This window comes from Mytilus trossulus, chromosome 3 (assembly GCF_036588685.1).
Source record: "Mytilus trossulus isolate FHL-02 chromosome 3, PNRI_Mtr1.1.1.hap1, whole genome shotgun sequence".
Lineage (NCBI taxonomy): Eukaryota > Metazoa > Mollusca > Bivalvia > Mytilida > Mytilidae > Mytilus > Mytilus trossulus.
This window is the reverse complement of record NC_086375.1, coordinates 61346892-61365762: the sequence shown is the minus strand read 5'-3', so window position 1 is coordinate 61365762 and position 18871 is coordinate 61346892. Positions and strand designations below refer to the sequence as shown.

Genomic DNA, 18871 nt, shown 5'->3' with positions numbered 1-18871 from the left:
ACTGTGATTGAACTAATATCAGTTTGATATGAAGAAAATTGAATTGTTTCTTAAAATCTTTAATTAAAATGTATAAACATTATAATACAATCAAAAATAAAGTGCGAAAACAATGACGAAAATGTAATATGCAAGTCAAACCGGAACAGATACTTGTTCCGTGCAACTGTGGTTGAAGGGACTAGAGGTGACATTTTTTGCCTTTTGAACATAACAATAGGAAATCCAACAGTACATAATCACAAAGACACACTTCAACAGTACTCAGTAGAATATATCAATTGTCTTCTTTCTTTCTCATATTGTTTAATGTTTTTACATAGAAATACTCCTTATCTAATCTGAGCATATATGTCAAGAAAATAGTGCTTAAAATATTCATATCTTGATTTGTAAACAGGTACAAATGGGTACACATGGTACACACTTAATTTTTCCCTCCCTTGTATTTATTTTTGGGTACAAGTGACACATGATTGTGAGAAATAATAATATATATACATGATATAGTTTGTACTTTAACCTCCCCTGAGTAAAAACATAGTAATGAGCAGATTCTATGAAAGTATATGAACATAAGTGTGTAAAGACATTTTAAATAGACACCTTTGAGCACGTCACAGATTCCTTTCCACTATTGTGTGACAGGTTAGTCTGCACATCAATTAGTTGTGCTTGCTGATTTAAACACAGACTACAGAGTCCTCCAGACCAAATATTCTATACTATTTATTCCGTTAGGAACACCTACTGTAATATTTATTCCTGTGGAAGTAACATTCCAGAATATTTTTTTTCCATTTGGAACTGATATTATGAAGGAACTTCTATTTTGTGACACACTATACATTGTTGTATTATTTTATTTCTTATTTAGGTAAACAAAAATAATTGGTTAACCACAGGAGAAAAATGCTGCAATGAGTTAAAGCATTAATTTGAGAAAGTTAACATTAAACATGTTAGAAAAATAAATCAAAATCATATTCTTTAATCAAGAGGCCAATAAAACATTTCTTTACAAATGGTCTATGCTTACCTGAATGCACATTTGGTTATGCATATGTTCATGATGAGTGAAGGTGACATGGGATACATCTCAATGACACAATATTAAAAACCCAACAACAAAATAAAGAATAGACATCTAAAGGTACAAAATATTAAATGTGCATAGTAGAAAATATGTCTTCATCATGTACATGGATAAATGCTGACATATTATACATGCATCAAACAATGGTATATATAGAATGAAATGTCTCATTTTTAAGCTAGTTTTCCTTGATATTATCTATCTGTTCTGAGAAACATTTGATATGAACTGATTTTCTGAGATTTATGCATTGTGTTTTGAAATCCTTGATTTATCAATGGTCTTTTAAATGTTTATATCTACAATAATTTAAACAATTTAAATCTTGAATCCTTGAAATATAAACCTTTACACCTTTTTGATAATATCAGTTTCTTCTTTATTTTTTAAGGCTGATAGGATGTGACTACCAAGCACCATAACCATGTATAGAATATGAGTTATCCAGATTTATCAGACATCACAGCCAGTAAAGATTCTACCAAACAAATAACAGAAATTAAATCCTCAGTGGAAATGAAGGAATCTCCTACACAATTGTCTCTAAAGTCACCAGTGCTGATATTTCAAAATGGGAAACAGAAACTTGATACAAACAAGCTTTTGTTTCATTGTGACCCTAACAACTTGTCAAATATTTATGCCCTTGCTCAAGCAAATTTGGTTCAGCAAACACAACATGATATAATGAGAATGTTTTCTGTAGATGTTTCTGATCAGCGACCAGCTACGGAACTTGAACCTGTGATCAATGGAAGGAAAGATTCTGTGACCATTAAACTAGTTGATGAGCGTAAGATATGAACAAATAGGATATGATATTTGCTTGCTTTATTTTAAGTTCAGCCTTTTATATTATATTTAACTAAACTGTTACAAAATTAAAGATCTACTGTTAGAAACAAAAACAAAGATGACCTCAAATGAACATGAAAAAATATTTCTTCAAGCATAAGTATAATTTTGAATTTTAGGATATTCATCAAGTTATATAATTTAACGGCAATGAAATCAACATGCAATATAGAACACTCGGAAATTAATGGAAAAAAAACCATCATTTATCAAATTTTAAGCATTTAGAATATTATCATTCATAACATATTATCAATAAATATTTCAGATGGCAGACATCTTCTGTCAGTCTGATAATGTTGAGGTAAAATGAATCATACCAATCTACTATCATTTAACTTAAACAATCTTCAGAGTATACAACTTAAAAATCATATAAACTTAAAAAAGCTCACTAGAGCTTGTGTTACTTTGTTTAATGTGTATCGACAATAAATAAAACTTTGAATAAAAAAGTTGACACAGGTTAAATACTTACAAAAGAGACTGCATAAATATGAACCACAACAAATATAGTAATAGTTGATATTTAATTTGTTCAGATACTGTATTTTCTGATTAGATTCATGACAATTTTTATGTGATTTGGTTAATTTTAGTCTAATTATTTTCCAGGTCAGCACATATGTGATATTAAGGGTTGTGGTAGATCATTTGCTTCATCAGGTTATTTAAAAAACCATCAGTTAATCCATGAGAAGGAGAAAGAATTACAATGTCATTTTGAAGGGTGTGGAAGGAAATTTTCTTGGCCAGCTCATCTAAAGTACCATTTATTAACACATCAGTAAGTATACAATGTGTGTGTTCTAGACGTTTTATTTGTAAGCAATCTATTAGCTTGCTAGCTGAATGTTAGAAACTATAAATTCAAAAATTATTTTGCCCATTTATGATAACACGAAATTAGATAATTGTTGATAAAATGACAAAATACAAGGTTAATCGGTTCAATTTTATAAAATGTTCATGCTTAAAGTTATATTGCAATTAGAAATAGGAATGTTCAAAGTCATGAGATGGTGGTCCTGTTTCCTAAAATCTGAATGTAAAAAATAGAATTTACAGTAAACTGTTGTTAAAAGTTTATACTTGTTTTATCTTATGCCATGAGAAATATTGCTCAGTGGATACAAATTTGCATAAAAAGAAGTGAAAGTTAAAATGAATATAGTCTTAAGTGGACTTAAAAAAAGTTTTTATTATCACTACTAAGCATTACATAGAATAGGACACATATTGGTGCACACAGACATTCATTCATTCATTCATTCATTCATTCATTCATTCATTCACTGTTACATTTTAAAATCATGCAGAAACATCAGTTTTATTTTTCAGGAAAAACCGAAACTTTAAGTGCCCAGGAGAAGGTTGTTATAAATCCTTTGTTACAGCTCAGCAACTAAAAGTGCATTCTCGTACACATACAGGTGAAAAACCTTTCCAGTGTGACCATTGTAGGAAAGCATTTACTACTGCAGGGAATCTAAGAAATCATATACGTACTCATACAGGTAACTACCTTTTCAGTGTGACCATTGTAGGAAAGCATTTACTACTGCAGGGAATCTAAGAAATCATATACGTACACATACAGGTAACTACCTTTTCAGTGTGACCATTGTAGGAAAGCATTTACTACTGCAGGGAATCTAAGAAATCCTATACGTACACATACTGGTAACTATCTTTTCAGTGTGACCATTGTAGGAAAGCATTTACTACTTCAGGGAATCTAAGAAATCATATACGTACACATACAGGTAACTACCTTTTCAGTGTGACCATTGTAGGAAAGCATTTACTACTGCAGGGAATCTAAGAAATCATATACGTACACATACAGGTAACTACCTTTTCAGTGTGACCATTGTAGGAAAGCATTTACTACTGCAGGGAATCTAAGAAATCATATACGTACTCATACAGGTAACTACCTTTTCAGTGTGACCATTGTAGGAAAGCATTTACTACTGCAGGGAATCTAAGAAATCATATACGTACACATACAGGTAACTACCTTTTCAGTGTGACCATTGTAGGAAAGCATTTACTACTGCAGGGAATCTAAGAAATCATATACGTACACATACAGGTAACTACCTTTTCAGTGTGACCATTGTAGGAAAGCATTAACTACTGCAGGGAATCTAAGAAATCATATACGTACACATACAGGTAACTACCTTTTCAGTGTGACCATTGTAGGAAAGCATTTACTACTGCAGGGAATCTAAGAAATCATATACGTACACATACAGGTAACTACCTTTTCAGTGTGACCATTGAAGGAAAGCATTTACTACTGCAGGGAATCTAAGAAATCATATACGTACACATACAGGTAACTAACTTTTCAACTCGAATGCTTATCTTAGGAGAAAAAACATTTCTAAATTAACTGGAGTTGTAAACTGTAAATTACAAGTTTTTACACAATCTTATTAACAATGCCTATTTCTACCGATTATTTTTCTTGGGTTATTTCCCTTTTAATATGCAAAAAAAAAAACCTTAAATTGCTGGTTTTTTTTACCTTACTTTGCCACAACCAAATGTTCTAAAACTTATACACAAGCCTTATTACCAAGAAACAGATCAAGATTGAATTTAGGTGGCGTCACTTTTACAGTTTTCAAGTTATGTCCCTTACTAAATGAAAGTAATGGGCAAATAAGACATTTCCATACTCAAACTATTAAATTTGCATCAACCAAATATTATGAAACTTATACCCATTGCTTATAACCACCAAACAGAGATCAATTTTGAATTAAAAAAGGTGTCACTTTCATGATTTTGGTGTTACAGCATTTGTAAAAATGTTCAACGCAAGGTTAAAATTCCCCATAACTATTTTTGTCTTTAAAAAAAAAAAATATTGATTTAGTAGTTGAATTCTTTGACATTCATTTCAAATATTATATTTTTTTGTTGAAGTAATATTGAGATTAAAAATGTTTTCATTTTAGGAGATAAACCATATGGATGTCCACATCCAAAGTGTGACCTGAGATTTGCAGAATATTCAAGTCTTAAGAAGCATTCTTTAGTACATACAGGTACTGAGGTAGTTTTATAAAATGGGAAAGTTTACTGGGCGTATGACATTTGCGCAAATTTTGAAAATTTTCATTCTTTCATTTGCGCCGATTTCATTTTTATACGACCGCAAATTTTGAAAAAATTTTCGTCGTATATTGCTATCACGTTGGCGTCGTCGTCGTCGTCGTCAAAATACTTTTAGTTTTCGCACTCTAACTTTAGTAAAAGTGAATATAAATCTATAAAATTTTATCACAAGGTTTATGACCACAAAAGGAAGGCTGGTATTGATTTTGGGAGTTTTGGTCCCAACATTTTAGGAATTAGGGGCCAAAAAGGGCCCAAATAAGCATTTTCTTGGTTTTCGCACTATAACTTTAGCTAAAGTTAATAGAAATCTATGAAATTTTGACATAAGGTTTATGACCACAAAAGAAAGGTTGGGATTGATTTTGGGAGTTTTGGTTTCAATAGTGTAGGAATTAGGGGCCAAAAAAGGGCCCAAATAAGCATTATTCTTGGTTTTCACACAATAACTTTAGTTTAAGTAAATAGAAAATAATGAAATTTAAACACAATGTTTATGAACACAAAAGGAAGGTTGGTATTGATTTTGGGAGTTTAGGTCCCAACAGTTTAGGAATTAGGGGCCAAAAAGGGACCCAAATAAGCATTTTTCTTGGTTTTCGCACCATAACTTTAGTTTAAGTGAATAGAAATCTATGAAATTTAAACACAAGGTTTATGACCATAAAAGGAAGGTTGGTAATGATTTTGGGAGTTTTGGTCCCAACAGTTTAGGAATAAGGGGCCCAAAGGGTCCAAAATTAAACTTTGTTTGATTTCATCAAAATTGAATAATTGGGGTTCTTTGAAATGCCGAATCTAACTGTGTATGTAGATTTTTAACTTTTGGTCCCGTTTTCAAATTGGTCTACATTAAGGTCCAAAGGGTCCAAAATTAAACTTCGTTTGATTTTGACAAAAAAATAATAAGTTGGGTTCTTTGATATGCTGAATCTAAAAATGTACTTAGATTCTTGATTATCGGCCCAGTTTTCAAGTTGGTCCAAATCGGGGTCCAAAATTAAACTTTGTTTGATTTCATCATAAATTGAATAAATGGGGTTCTTTGATATGCCAAATCTAACTGTGTATGTAGATTCCTCATTTTTGGTCTTGTTTTCAAATTGGTCTACATTAAAGTCCAAAGGGTCCAAAATTAAACTTAGTTTGATTTTAACAAAAATTGAAATCTTAGGGTTCTTTAATATGCTGAATCCAAACATGTACTTAGATTTTTGATTCTGGGCCCAGTTTTCAAGTTGGTCCAAATCAGGATCTAAAATTATTATATTAAGTTTTGTGCAATAGCAAGTCTTTTCAATTGCACAGTATTGCGCAATGGCAAGAAATATCTTATTGCAAAATATTGTGAAATAGCAATTTTGTTTTTAATTAGAGTTATCTTTCTTTGTCCAGAATAGTAAGCAAGAAATATCTAATTGTAAGAATTTTTTTTATTTGGAGTTATCTTTCTTTGTCCAGAATCAACTTAAATCTTTGTTATATATACAATATACAATGTATATTCACTTTTTACTACCAACTGATAAATTAAAATAATCTTTACCATTCAGTGATAACAAGCAGTTTTTTTACATCTTAATATTTTATGATGTATTTAAATGAGTAGTAATTGTTGCAAACTCCATTAGAAATTTTAATTGAGGTTAGTTTTGGAATAAGGGAAAGGGGTATGTGATTAAAAAAATTGGGTTCAATTTTCTCATTTGAAATTTCATAAATAAAAAGAAAATTTCTTCAAACATTTTTTTTGAGAGGAATAATATTCAACAGCATAGTGAATTGCTCTAAGAGAAAACAAAAATTTTGATTTCATTAGAACACATTCATTCTGTGTCAGAAACCTATGCTGTGTCAACTATTTAATCACAATCCAAATTTAGAGCTGAATCCAGCTTGAATGTTGTGTCCATACTTGCCCCAACCGTTCAGGGTTCAACCTCTGCAGTCGTATAAAGCTACGCCCTGCGGAGCATCTGGTTTCATTTGCGCCGATTTTATATTTTTCCTAATTAAATTAACAGGTAAGTTACAGGTAAGTGCACTTTTACATTGGCTGAGCACAGAGTATAAAGACAAATCAAGTGACATTGCAATTGGTAAATGGCTATCCCAATCTTTGGGGTTACCATTCCTTTCCCTAAATGAAATCGATGACTGCTTCACGTGTCAAATGTCATACATTCTTAGACAACATACAAGTTCACATTCCATAACAGTCAATCAATTCTTGATGGCGTCCATAAAATTAACGAAGGGATGATTTCAACTTCACCATTTGGATCTCTTGGTTTGATAGCCTCCTTATGAGAAAATGTGAACCCTAGAAATGCCCCCAAAAGTATGTATGCCAGACAAAGAAAGGATGGCCTGCATTATCGACAATTACGCCAAATATAGGAGAGAGGAAATCATAAGAAAGGAATAAATTAGATGTGTTGCCTATACATACTCGGCAAGAACAGATTTATTATTTGAATGTATTCCGTTTTTATGGATTTAAATGCTGTACATATCTTTTTAATTCGTCATTTTAGTATAAACAAAGTGCTTTTATCTTAGGTTTTTACGTCTTGATTTTAAGCAGGAGACAACAGTTATATACATGTTATGATTGACAATTTATAACATATGTACAACTGGCTAACAGAAGAGGTCTTAAATGATAAATGAAAATAACATTACTGGGATGGCGAGTTGTCTCATTAGCACTCATACCACATCTTCTTATATCATTTCACCTGTAATTTACCTGTTATTTACCTGTAAAAAAATTGGCGCAAATGAAAAAAAAATCGGCGCAAATGAAAGAAAAAATCGGCGCAAATGAAATGCAGATCAGCGCAAATGCAAAACGCCGAGTTTACTCAATGTTATGCAAAACGCCGAGTTTACTCAATGTTCTCTGATTTATATTAGGAAAATGTTAGAAAAGATCAACAATCTTTGATTTTTGAACTTATGTGACATGTTAGGCTAATTTAAGCTATGCTATCTTTCAGAATTAGGTGTCTTAACATCTTCAACCAGTAATTTGTTTTTGTGTGTCTGTAAACTTACTGAGATTACTCAACAATTAATCACTGTCATCTTAGGGGTTTCTTGTTTTAAAAAATAAAAAATAAATGTTGCTCCTAGAAATAAAATTTGTTTTTCTTATTTTGAATTCAGCATATTCAAGGTTTGGTATATTTGCAGTTGATTAATATGCATGTCAAAGACCATAATTCTATTTGAAAAAAAACTAAAAATATCACACTGACGGAAATAGATATGATGTTCAGTTTATTTGCTTTGTTGTTTTTTTGTGATATTTTTTTTAAAGATTTGAATTTTAAAATACAAACTATCTACTTTGCAGGAGAGAAACCTTTCAGGTGCAAGTTTTGCAATAGGAGTTTTACACAAAGTGGAAGTATGAGAGTACATATGAAGAAACATTCATCCAACATCAATGATTCCAGTGTAAATAAAGAAACTGATTTTAATGTTGTGATGATGGAAGAAGATCTTGCCGAAAATAATTTAGGTTTGTTGTGTATATATGACGGTACCACTCTTAAATGTGCCCATCTCTTCAAACATGTTCCTTTTGCTCAAACATGTCCTTAAATGCACTTATCCTCAAACATGTCTATTTTTACTTCCAGCATACCTGTCTTTTTTACCTTTTTTTCACAAACAGCTATGGTTTTTACATGGCTGAAATTATTCTGGCAATAATTTTCTTACCACCAAAATATGTCAGCTTGAAGATGCCAGAAGTCTGAAATTTGTTAGCACTTTTAACATTTTGAAACTACAATTGCCAGAGATTAAATAGTAACTGTTTTAAAAAAATAAAATAAAATATGGCCGTATTGTTCAATTGCACAGATTGTCAGAGGGTTTATAGACTGAAGGATGATACGAATTATTACAAATTGTATTTTTGACCAGGAATCCAGACATGACTTCAGTGATTATCTTAATGTTAGGTACTGATGCAAATATTTTATCCATACTCATGCGAAATAAAGAAACTAATATATGTAAAAAACATTGTTCATTGGGCTTAAGTGATACAATTGGGATTATTTTACCTTTGTCCAGTTGAAATCATTGTTTATTGAGGGATTACATATTTGTGAATATTCTGGCAGTTTGCTCTAGAGTATCACTAAAGAGACATTAATTATCAAAATTTGCATCTGGTGTAGCAGTAGTAGTTGGTGATCTTAATGACTTATACGGCAACTTATTTCTGCAAGTGTTTTATCTGATATAAGGGGTGGGGGTAACATCCTGCAAACATAGGAACTTGATCCTCCAAATCATACATAATCATAATAAAGTTGTCTAACAAATGTTTTTCAAAATAAAAAAAAGTTAAAAAGTTAAAAAAAAAAAAAAAAAAAAAAGCATTGTTAAATAATGTGGAACTTTTGATATTTCTTATCCATATGTCAATACCTAAAGCTCTATTTGTATTGCTACAAACATAAGAATACATGTGTTTTAAACTCAGAAATATAGTTTTGATGATTGATTTTAAAACTTGTTACGGTTACGGTTATATGTTTTTGGTGGACGGCTTACCAACTGATAATTGCGCCCTGGTAACTAAATTTGGAATTAGTCCATTATAGTAATATTTTACTTTAGAGATAATTCCATTAAAATAAAAATTTAAGAAAATAAAAAACTTGTGGTACTTTTTTAAATATAAATACATTTTTTTCAGCTTAATATAATTTTAAAATTAGTTAATTCATATAAGCTTAATGTTGAATAATTTTAAATAGCACATAAAAAGACATTTTGTAATGAATATAAAATGATTAAATTGATTCCCAACTAATGTTACTAATTGTCAGTAATTAGTGTGTTTTAAAATAATCACAGGTAATGATTTTTTTTATCAGTAATTAATTTTGATAAATTGTGCAAGCTTATTAAATTTCTGAGTGTAAACAGTTTTCATTTATTAAATAATCAAGGTATTTTTATATTAATTTCAATTAATGAAAGTGAACAATGTTTATTTTATTAACCAATAAAATTCATTGTTTTTACAACACTTTATGATAAAAAGCCCATGTTTCCCTGGCAAAACCATCATTCAGTTTCTATCATCACTCCTATCAAGATGTCTCACTACCAGTCAGTACAAGCTTCTGTCCAGGACTATCTGATCTCACTACCAGAGGGACTACAACACACCTACCATACTAGAACAGCACCTACTGGTCAATTCCTTATCTTACAATTTATTAATTGGCATGTTCAACAAAAAACCAAAGAGGAGCCAATGGACTTTACCACCAACATCAAACAAGAACCAGTTAGCAACACTACTACTTTAAACCAAGTAACCATTAAAGAAGAACCCATGAATGTAAAGCCAATACTACAAAACATCAAACAGGAGACAAACATCAAGGAAGAGATGGGAACATCAACCCCTACACCAGCTACCCAGAGTAGTGACAGTGTGTTCTCTAGACTGGGTCAAAGACAAGCAGAACATCAAGACTTATCATCCGGAACCAGTAGATCATCCAACTCTAAATATAGAAGACACACCAATAAGAGATCAACTAGACACAGTTCCAGTTCTGTACAAGATTTGCGTACATTCTTGAACAAGAAGAAACAGAATGGACCAAAAGACCTTCGTACCAAGTTGAATCAGAAAGTTCCTAAAGATCTACGACAACTTATACCAAAGAGGCTTCCACTTTTAATGGAATCAGCTCATGAGGATTTTCTTAGTTTTTACCACAGATAGACTTTAAACTATTCATAGTTGTAACTTTAGTGCTTGATTTGCATTTTATCATTTTGATTGTTAAAATTATAGTGCTTGATCTAATGATGTGATTGTTGTGAATTTGGTAATTATATATATAAATGTGATATTTGTATAAATAAAATTATTTATAGGTACAACTGTTTTGTCTTCTAAATGGAACCTACCACATAATACAAAAAACAACAACAACACCATATCTTAAATACATAACAGCCAACTTTATTTTTTATATTTATAAAGGAGAGTTAGACATCACTGAAACAGCAACCCTACAACAACAAAATGTTTCAAAATGCATTGAAAAGTTGTCAATTTGTCAAGCAATAAAATACTGAATGTGCCCCTTGACTCTTCATTTGTAGCACATATCTACAAGGATAGTTTAGTAATTATTTTTATCAAAATTGAAAAGTAAAAAAGCTTTGTCATTGTTAAAATTTTAAGATATAAACATTTCTTATCAAGACCTAAGGCATGTCCATGCATGAAGTCATTTTTATGTCCCTCCAAAGGGTGTAACACTTTAGTTGGTCTGTGTGTTTGTCAGTTGGTCTGTCCCTCTGTCGGCTTCAGGTTGAATTGTATCATCAATGTAGTTTTTGATGAAGTTGAAGTCCAATCAACTATGCACGTTCCTTATGACATGATCTTTATAATTTTAATAGCAGATTAGAGTTTTGACCTTAATTTTACTGAACATAAAAAATGTAAGTGGGAGTGGGGCTCAATTTACTTTGGACACATTCTTGTTTTAAATATATTTATTCATATTAATAAAACAGACCCATCAGTTTAAAACTGTACCATTATACAAATCTTCAAAGGTGTCAATGCTGATATGAATTCTTGTTTGTTGCTTATTTATATTTCTGGACATTGAAACAAACATATTGACAGCTTACTATATTTGTGTTACAGATTATCAGGTAGTTTTCCCAGACAGTATTACAGACCAAGTGATAACCGTTACCACAGAACAAACAGCTAATATATCTAATGAATTGTTAGTCATTGAAGGTAAGAAAGAATTAGTACGATTGATCATGAAATACTTGAATTTTATATAGGGAAAACATTTTCTGTCTGTCCTTTATAAAAATAATATAGCAATGAAACTAGATTATTGAAAAAAAAAACAAACGTACCTTATTAATTAAACACTACTAAAGAATTGTAAAATTTAGCAAAGTTCAAGCATTTCTATCCTTTTCTGATGAGAACAAACAAGTTTATAATATACTGACCGGCTTTAGAAACGCAACACTAGATTATTTTTGGGTTGTTTTTGAATGAATGTGTCACCGTCAAAAGCGATAACTGCCTGTTACAAACGCCAAAAAGATTGTCAGAAAGGTCAACAAATACTGTCTGACATGTTTAAGGTTCTGTTTTACACCTTCTGATTTTGCATTTGTTCGACCCATTAATTGCTTTTGGCAATTATGCGGTTGGAACTTGAGGGCCTTTAAGGTTTTCCTTCAGTCGATTCTTTGGTAATTCAGTTTATGGGAAACATTTATGGCATGAATCTGTACTCAATGACACTCGGCAATTTGATTAGCAGTTGACATTGCGGCCTTAAAAATGTCTGGCAAATGACGTTGCGTATTCAAATTCTGTTGACGTTTAATTGTCACTACACGTTGATATGTTCATTGATGGCTAGAAATAAATCTGGTCTACTTGTTTCGTTGTCGGAAGGACAGTAAGACGAGTTTCTGAAGTCATAAAGTATGGTTGCAGCAAGTTTATGTTTTCATGTTTGCAGTATTCTTAAGGGATAATTCAGTTTTTTATTTCTCAGTCTTGGCAAAATGGGGATGCAACATTTTTAAACTGAATTAAGTGAGGCAAAGGATTTAAAGAACTGTTTGACAAAGCAAAAAAAAATGAAACTATCTTTCATGGGTCCAAAATTTCGCTTTAAGAAATTCGTGCGACTTAAAAATTCGGTATGTTCAATAACCACAAGTAAGTCATATTTTGATTTTTTGGAAGGAGAAAGAAGTATGATTAGCATGGACAGAAGTTATAAGAGAATCAAACAAGATTTGGTACAAAAAATCAACAAAACGAGTGTTGCGTTTCTAAAGCCGTTCAGTATAGTACATTTTTTTCTGCATGTAGTAATATTAATCCTGATCTGATAATAACAGCACAGAGATAAGGGAAATAAAATATTATGCACCATTTATAAAAATAAGGTGTGTGGTATGATGGCCAATGGTACAATTCTTCACTAAAGATCAAATGTAGAAATTAAAAAAACAATAGGTTGTCTTATTTCTTAGCAAATATAACAAGTAACCATAGCTGAAATTGGTGTATAGTTGTGTTAGAGAAGTTGATGTGCTTTGACATAATGATTCATATTAAGGTGACTAAATGCTTTATTCAATGCAAAGAACATAATAATCATAATATACAGTTGTTATACTGTTTGAATAAAGTGACCATACTCTTTTCCAGATTTAGTTACCAAGGAAACAAGAGTACATCAGGAAACATCATGTGCTGCTAATGTTGTAGTTGTTCCCCTTCCACAGTTACCAGTTACTATGACAACCAGTTACCATCATACAAACACACCAGAAGAGACTGTATATGACAATGATTTTTTACATTCAGATTTTAGCCATGGACAGATTACCTGTGATATAATGTTAAATGAACAAAAGACATGAGCAATTCATAAATTAGGATTCTACTTTTATATCTTATGGAATAGATTTTACAACTAAAATAGTTTTAAGATTTTGACATAATGTATGAAACTGTAACTATTGAGGTTGGGAAATATCATATCTTAACTGATTTTAGACATAATCTGTTCTATCATAATAGTTTAAAGATAATATTGACATCCTTTCACCCTTTTTGTGAGACAACAGAATCAAGATTTATTATTATTAAAACAAGAATTCCATTACTAAGAGAATTTTCAAACTGCACTGTATTTCTTGGCAACCACAGTCCCTTGTTATGCCCCACCTATGATAGTAGAGGGGCATTATGTTTTCTGGTCTGTGTGTCCATTCGTCCGTCTGTCTGTACGTTCGTCCATCTGTGTCTGTCCGTTCGTTTGTCCGTCTGTCCTGCTTTAGGTTAAAGTTTTTGGTCAAGGTAGTTTTTGATGAAGTTGAAGTCCAATCAACTTGAAACTTAGTACACATGTTCCTTATGATATGATCTTTCTAATTTTAAAGCCAAATTAAACTTTTGACTCCAATTTCACGGTCCACTGAACATAGAAAATGAAAGTGCATGTTTCAGGTTAAAGTTTTTGGTCAAGGTAGTTTTTGATGAAGTTGAAGTCAAATCAACTTGAAACTTAGTACACATGTTCCCTATGATATTATCTTTCTAATTTTAATACCTTATTATATTTTTTATCCAATTTCATGGTCCATTGAACATGGGAAATGAAAGTGCGAGTGGGGCATCCATTTACTTGGGACACATTCTTGTTTTTGTTATTATAAAATGTGAACACTGTAGATAGTCCTCCAAAATCTTACAATGGAATCATGTATAGAAATTATAACTACAAAGAAAACATATACCGCAGCTGTTAAATAAGTACCCCTCTGTTTCAAGTTTATGAAGTTTAATCAAATAAATGCAAATCCTTTGAAGTGGTTATATATGATATGTAATTTATTTTGTTTTTAAATAAAACTGTTATATATTTACTGAACTTATACTTTTATGAGGTAAACTGTTATATATTTACTGAATTTATACTTTTATGAGGTAAACTGTTATATATTCACTGAACTTATACTTTTATGAGGTAAACTGTTATATATTTACTGAATTTATTCTTTTATGTGGTAATAAAGTTACTTTACATTTACAAATTTAAGTGATGAAGTTGATCAGCAATAAAGTCACTCCAAATTGTTTAGTAAATTGCAAAATGATGAGCATTGTCAAAATCACTGTGTATATAAGTAACATCATCCCCATTCGAAGTAATACTGGTTTTTAGTAATAAAAAAAAAATGATTAACACTTTTATTGAGGTTCTTCATATTTACAACTGCTTGAAGACCAAGGTGAGTGACACAGGCTCTTTACAGCCTCTAGTTTGGCATTAAAATTAAAATATCTTTTTAAACTCATTGTTGACCTATATATGCTACTATTTGGGGACTTTTTCTTGTCTCTGTCACACTGAGCTCCCTCGGTGTGCCCATATTGATAACGATATTAGTGCGGATGCCCGCTCGGCATAGAACACCTGAAAGCAGGTTTTGATATTGGCCACATGGATGCATCACCCTAGTATGATATTGTCTGATACCATTGCAGTTGACCTCTTAAAAATTCTAAAAACATCATTTTTTACCTAAAAAAAATATTTCTGAGGTAAATTTTCATGTTATTGTTAACCCCAGAAATAAGTATAGTTTTCTTTTCCATTGAGAGACATCAACTCAAATTATATAATTTTCTAAATATTTCAAAAATGGATTTGGTGACACGTCACTTTACCGTACACATACTGATCTCAATGTTACCTTTCTAGAGCACCATGTGTTTTCCCTGGTCATACCTTTCTAGAGCACCATGTGTTTCCCCTGGTCATACCTTTCTAGAGCACCATGTGTTTCCCCTGGTCATACCTTTCTAGAGCACCATGTGTTTCCCCTGGTCATACCTTTCTAGAGCACCATGTGTTTCCCCTGGTCATACCTTTCTAGAGCACAATGTGTTTCCCCTGGTCATACCTTTCTAGAGCACCATGTGTTTCCCCTGGTCATACCTTTCTAGAGCACCATGTGTTTCCCCTGGTCATACCTTTCTAGAGCACAATGTGTTTCCCCTGGTCATACCTTTCTAGAGCACCATGTGTTTCCCCTGGTCATACCTTTCTAGAGCACCATGTGTTTCCCCTGGTCATACCTTTCTAGAGCACCATGTGTTTCCCCTGGTCATACCTTTCTAGAGCACAATGTGTTTCCCCTGGTCATACCTTTCTAGAGCACAATGTTTTTCCCCTGGTCGTATCCCTTCCTTTGAATCATTAGTATCATTATTTGTTAAAAATCAATAATAAACTGTTGAAACAGAGATAGACCTAGTCTGTGTAACATATGTATAATGCAATTTGTATGCCTCCAAATAGACCGTTACAAAGGAACACACTTAACCAAGAACACTAAACATTGACCAATGAACCATGAAAATGAGATCAAGGTCGAATGAACCGTGCCAGCCAGACATGTACACATTGTAATCAACCTATGCATTAATTATAGTTGGTCTATTATCTGGTTAAGTTTATTTCTAAGATACTATAAGCAATATTGCTTATAGTATCTTAGAAATAAACTTAACCATGAGAACTTGACATTGAACAATGAACCACCAAAATGATTTCAAGGTCAGATGATACCTACAAGACAGACATAAACGGCTTACAATCCTTCCATACACCAAATATAGCCAAACTATTGTTTAAGAAAGACAGACCAAAACACAAAAACAAGCACTGAGTGCTGAATTTTAGTATGATGTCAAGGTTAAATAAAACTAACATGTATATCATAAAATATTTCCATACACCAAATATAGTTGACCTATAGCAAAGTATTAGAAAATAAAACATAAACTTAAAAACTTTACTATGACCACTGTACAATGAAAAGAAGGTCAAGGTCAGATGACACCTGCCAGTTGGACATTTACACCTTTTAATCCTTCCATAAACCAAATATACTAGACCTATTGCTAATTGTATCTGAGATATGGAATGGACCACCAAAACTTAACCTTGTTCACTGATCCATGAAATGAGGGGGAGGTCAAGTGAAAACTGTCTGACAGACATTTTGACCTTGCAAGGTATGCACATACCAAGTATAGTTATCCTATTACTGATAGTAATAGAGAAATTAACATTACAAACTTTTTTTTAAAACTTTTTTTCAAGTAGTCTTTGAAACTTTGTAACATAGGGCATCTATATACAATGTACAAAGCATCCAAGTCTTCTACCTTCTAAAATATGAAGCTTTTAAGAAGTAAGTTAATGCCGCTGGATAACTATCCATATGTCAGGCTTTCTGCAACAATAGTCACAGGCTGGACGATAATTTCATCTTCATGAGGGATATAAAAGAGGTAAAATTATCTGATCTGCTTGGAAAATCAGAAAATAGCAATATAACAGAAATGTCTCATACACCACAAAATATGTTACTATACAAGATTAAGTTTGATCTTAGGTAGCACTCCACAGTTAGAAAATAAAATTAAAAATGAGCCACAAAATGTTTTATCATCTCCTATTCCTGGATTTCTAATACATTAACCTAACTGTTTGTGTTGTACATGTGCATATGTATGTAATCAGTATCTTCCATAGATTTGATTTTCAAAAGTGAAAAGGGTGAAAATTAATTCCTTTTATGTGTATCCATGGCAACATTCTGCATTTATTTCCCATACAATATTGCAAAAAGGGGGGTGAACATGTCACATTTCACCCAAAAATTTGGATCAAACTAGAATTTCAATGCCTTTGAGTGATACCTTTTCAGAAACTGTTTCCCTAAATCTTCCTAATGATCAAATAAAAAATGGGTGTCTTTCGCCTCATTTTTTCGTAAAATCCAATCACAAAGTTCGTGCGATAAAAAGTTGGAAAAAAACATTGCAATAATTGCCGGACCAGTGTATGGTAGGGACATGCAAATACGGACTGTCATACAGAAAACAGCCTATATTACATACATTACATAACCTTGATGTTCATATAAACCCAATACAAAGGTTATTTTAATACTCAGCTATCCAAAAATGAATTTTATTGCACACTAGCTCTCATATTTGAAAAATTCACAGGGGCCAAAATGCGAAACTACACATCTAACTGTGGAGTGCTACCTTAAGGTGAAATTTTTCCCCTCCTGCCTCAATTTTTGTGATTTTTTCTGTGTTCTACTAGCTGTTACGATGAAAATGGTACCTTAGTTTTTAAAATTGGTTCAGTAATAAAGATTTTATGAAGGTAAGCAGTTGCTGTTGAAACGCGACAAAAAGTGATTTGAAAATAAATGATGGATCATAGTGAAAAACTGCAAGTCTGTCTCAATTTTGGGGTAAATTTCTAAAAACTTCCCCTTTATCTTATTTAAAATCATAAAATTACCTTAAAAGAGGACAAATTGTACAGTTTTTAGGTATTTAAAAGTACTTATAGGTCATTTTTGCTGTAAATAGCATACCTAACCTTGGTTTAGAAGCTCTCAAGCAGGGTATAAATTTCTAGCCATACTGGCATCATTAAATGTAATTAATGCCAAATTATTATATAAAATCCTGCTAAAAATGTTTATTTGACTTATTCGCATTCACAAATATAAAGCGATACATTCTGAGGATATCATATAAAGCGCAATCTTTGGTTACAAGGGCAAAGCTAATGGAGTACAAATTTAAGACCGCAACATGTCTAAGTGTCAAAATGTGTATATTTGGTTGCTAAGGAGAGTAAACAATAAAATAAACATAAATTGCTTCCCTAGCAGATGATTTACCTTCAGAACTAAAACAAGAACATAACAGACTAAAGATTTGTGGTATTTTTTATCTTTAAAAGTGCATTTCTGTACTTTCTGGTGTGCCATAAGGTAGCACTCCACAGTTAGAAAATAAAATCAAAAATGAGCCACAAAATGTTTTATCATCTCCTATTCCTGGATTTCTAATACATTAACCTAACTGTTTGTGTTGTACATGTGCATATGTATGTAATCAGTATCTTCCATAGATTTGATTTTCAAAAGTGAAAAGGGTGAAAATTAATTCCTTTTATGTGTATCCATGGCAACATTCTGCATTTATTTCCCATACAATATTGCAAAAAGGGGGGTGAACATGTCACATTTCACCCAAAAATTTGGATCAAACTAGAATTTCAATGCCTTTGAGTGATACCTTTTCAGAAACTGTTTCCCTAAATCTTCCTAATGATCAAATAA

At 31.8% G+C, this 18871-nt stretch overlaps 1 protein-coding gene across 3 annotated transcripts; it reads left to right on the top strand.

Moving 5' to 3' along the window:
* Nucleotides 1-46: 46 nt before the first annotated feature.
* Nucleotides 47-14832, top strand: LOC134712028 (zinc finger protein 410-like). Of its 3 annotated transcripts, none has more exons than XM_063573129.1 (8): nt 47-70; nt 1488-1889; nt 2567-2738; nt 3293-3468; nt 4927-5016; nt 8448-8615; nt 11799-11897; nt 13350-14832. In XM_063573129.1, exons 2-8 carry the CDS (start codon nt 1532-1534, stop codon nt 13562-13564), a joined length of 1278 nt encoding a protein of 425 aa, XP_063429199.1. In that variant the 5' UTR covers nt 47-70; nt 1488-1531; the 3' UTR covers nt 13565-14832. The 3 variants fall into 3 exon arrangements, with proteins under 3 accessions (XP_063429199.1, XP_063429200.1, XP_063429201.1); XM_063573130.1 differs by lacking the exon at nt 47-70 and adding an exon at nt 77-187 and having other exon boundaries at nt 13350-14827; XM_063573131.1 differs by lacking the exon at nt 47-70 and adding an exon at nt 228-260.
* The last annotated feature ends 4039 nt before the right edge of the window (nt 14833-18871 follow it).

What these genes read in the sequence shown, in the direction of transcription:
- LOC134712028 (XM_063573129.1), top strand. Translation starts at nt 1,532, where the DNA reads ATGAGTTATCCAGATTTATCAGACATCACAGCCAGTAAAGATTCTACC. An exon ending in GCATTCTTTAGTACATACAG is followed by an intron (nt 5,017 to 8,447) that starts GTACTGAGGTAG and finishes TCTACTTTGCAG; the next exon opens with GAGAGAAACCTTTCAGGTGC. An exon ending in TGAATTGTTAGTCATTGAAG is followed by an intron (nt 11,898 to 13,349) that starts GTAAGAAAGAAT and finishes ACTCTTTTCCAG; the next exon opens with ATTTAGTTACCAAGGAAACA.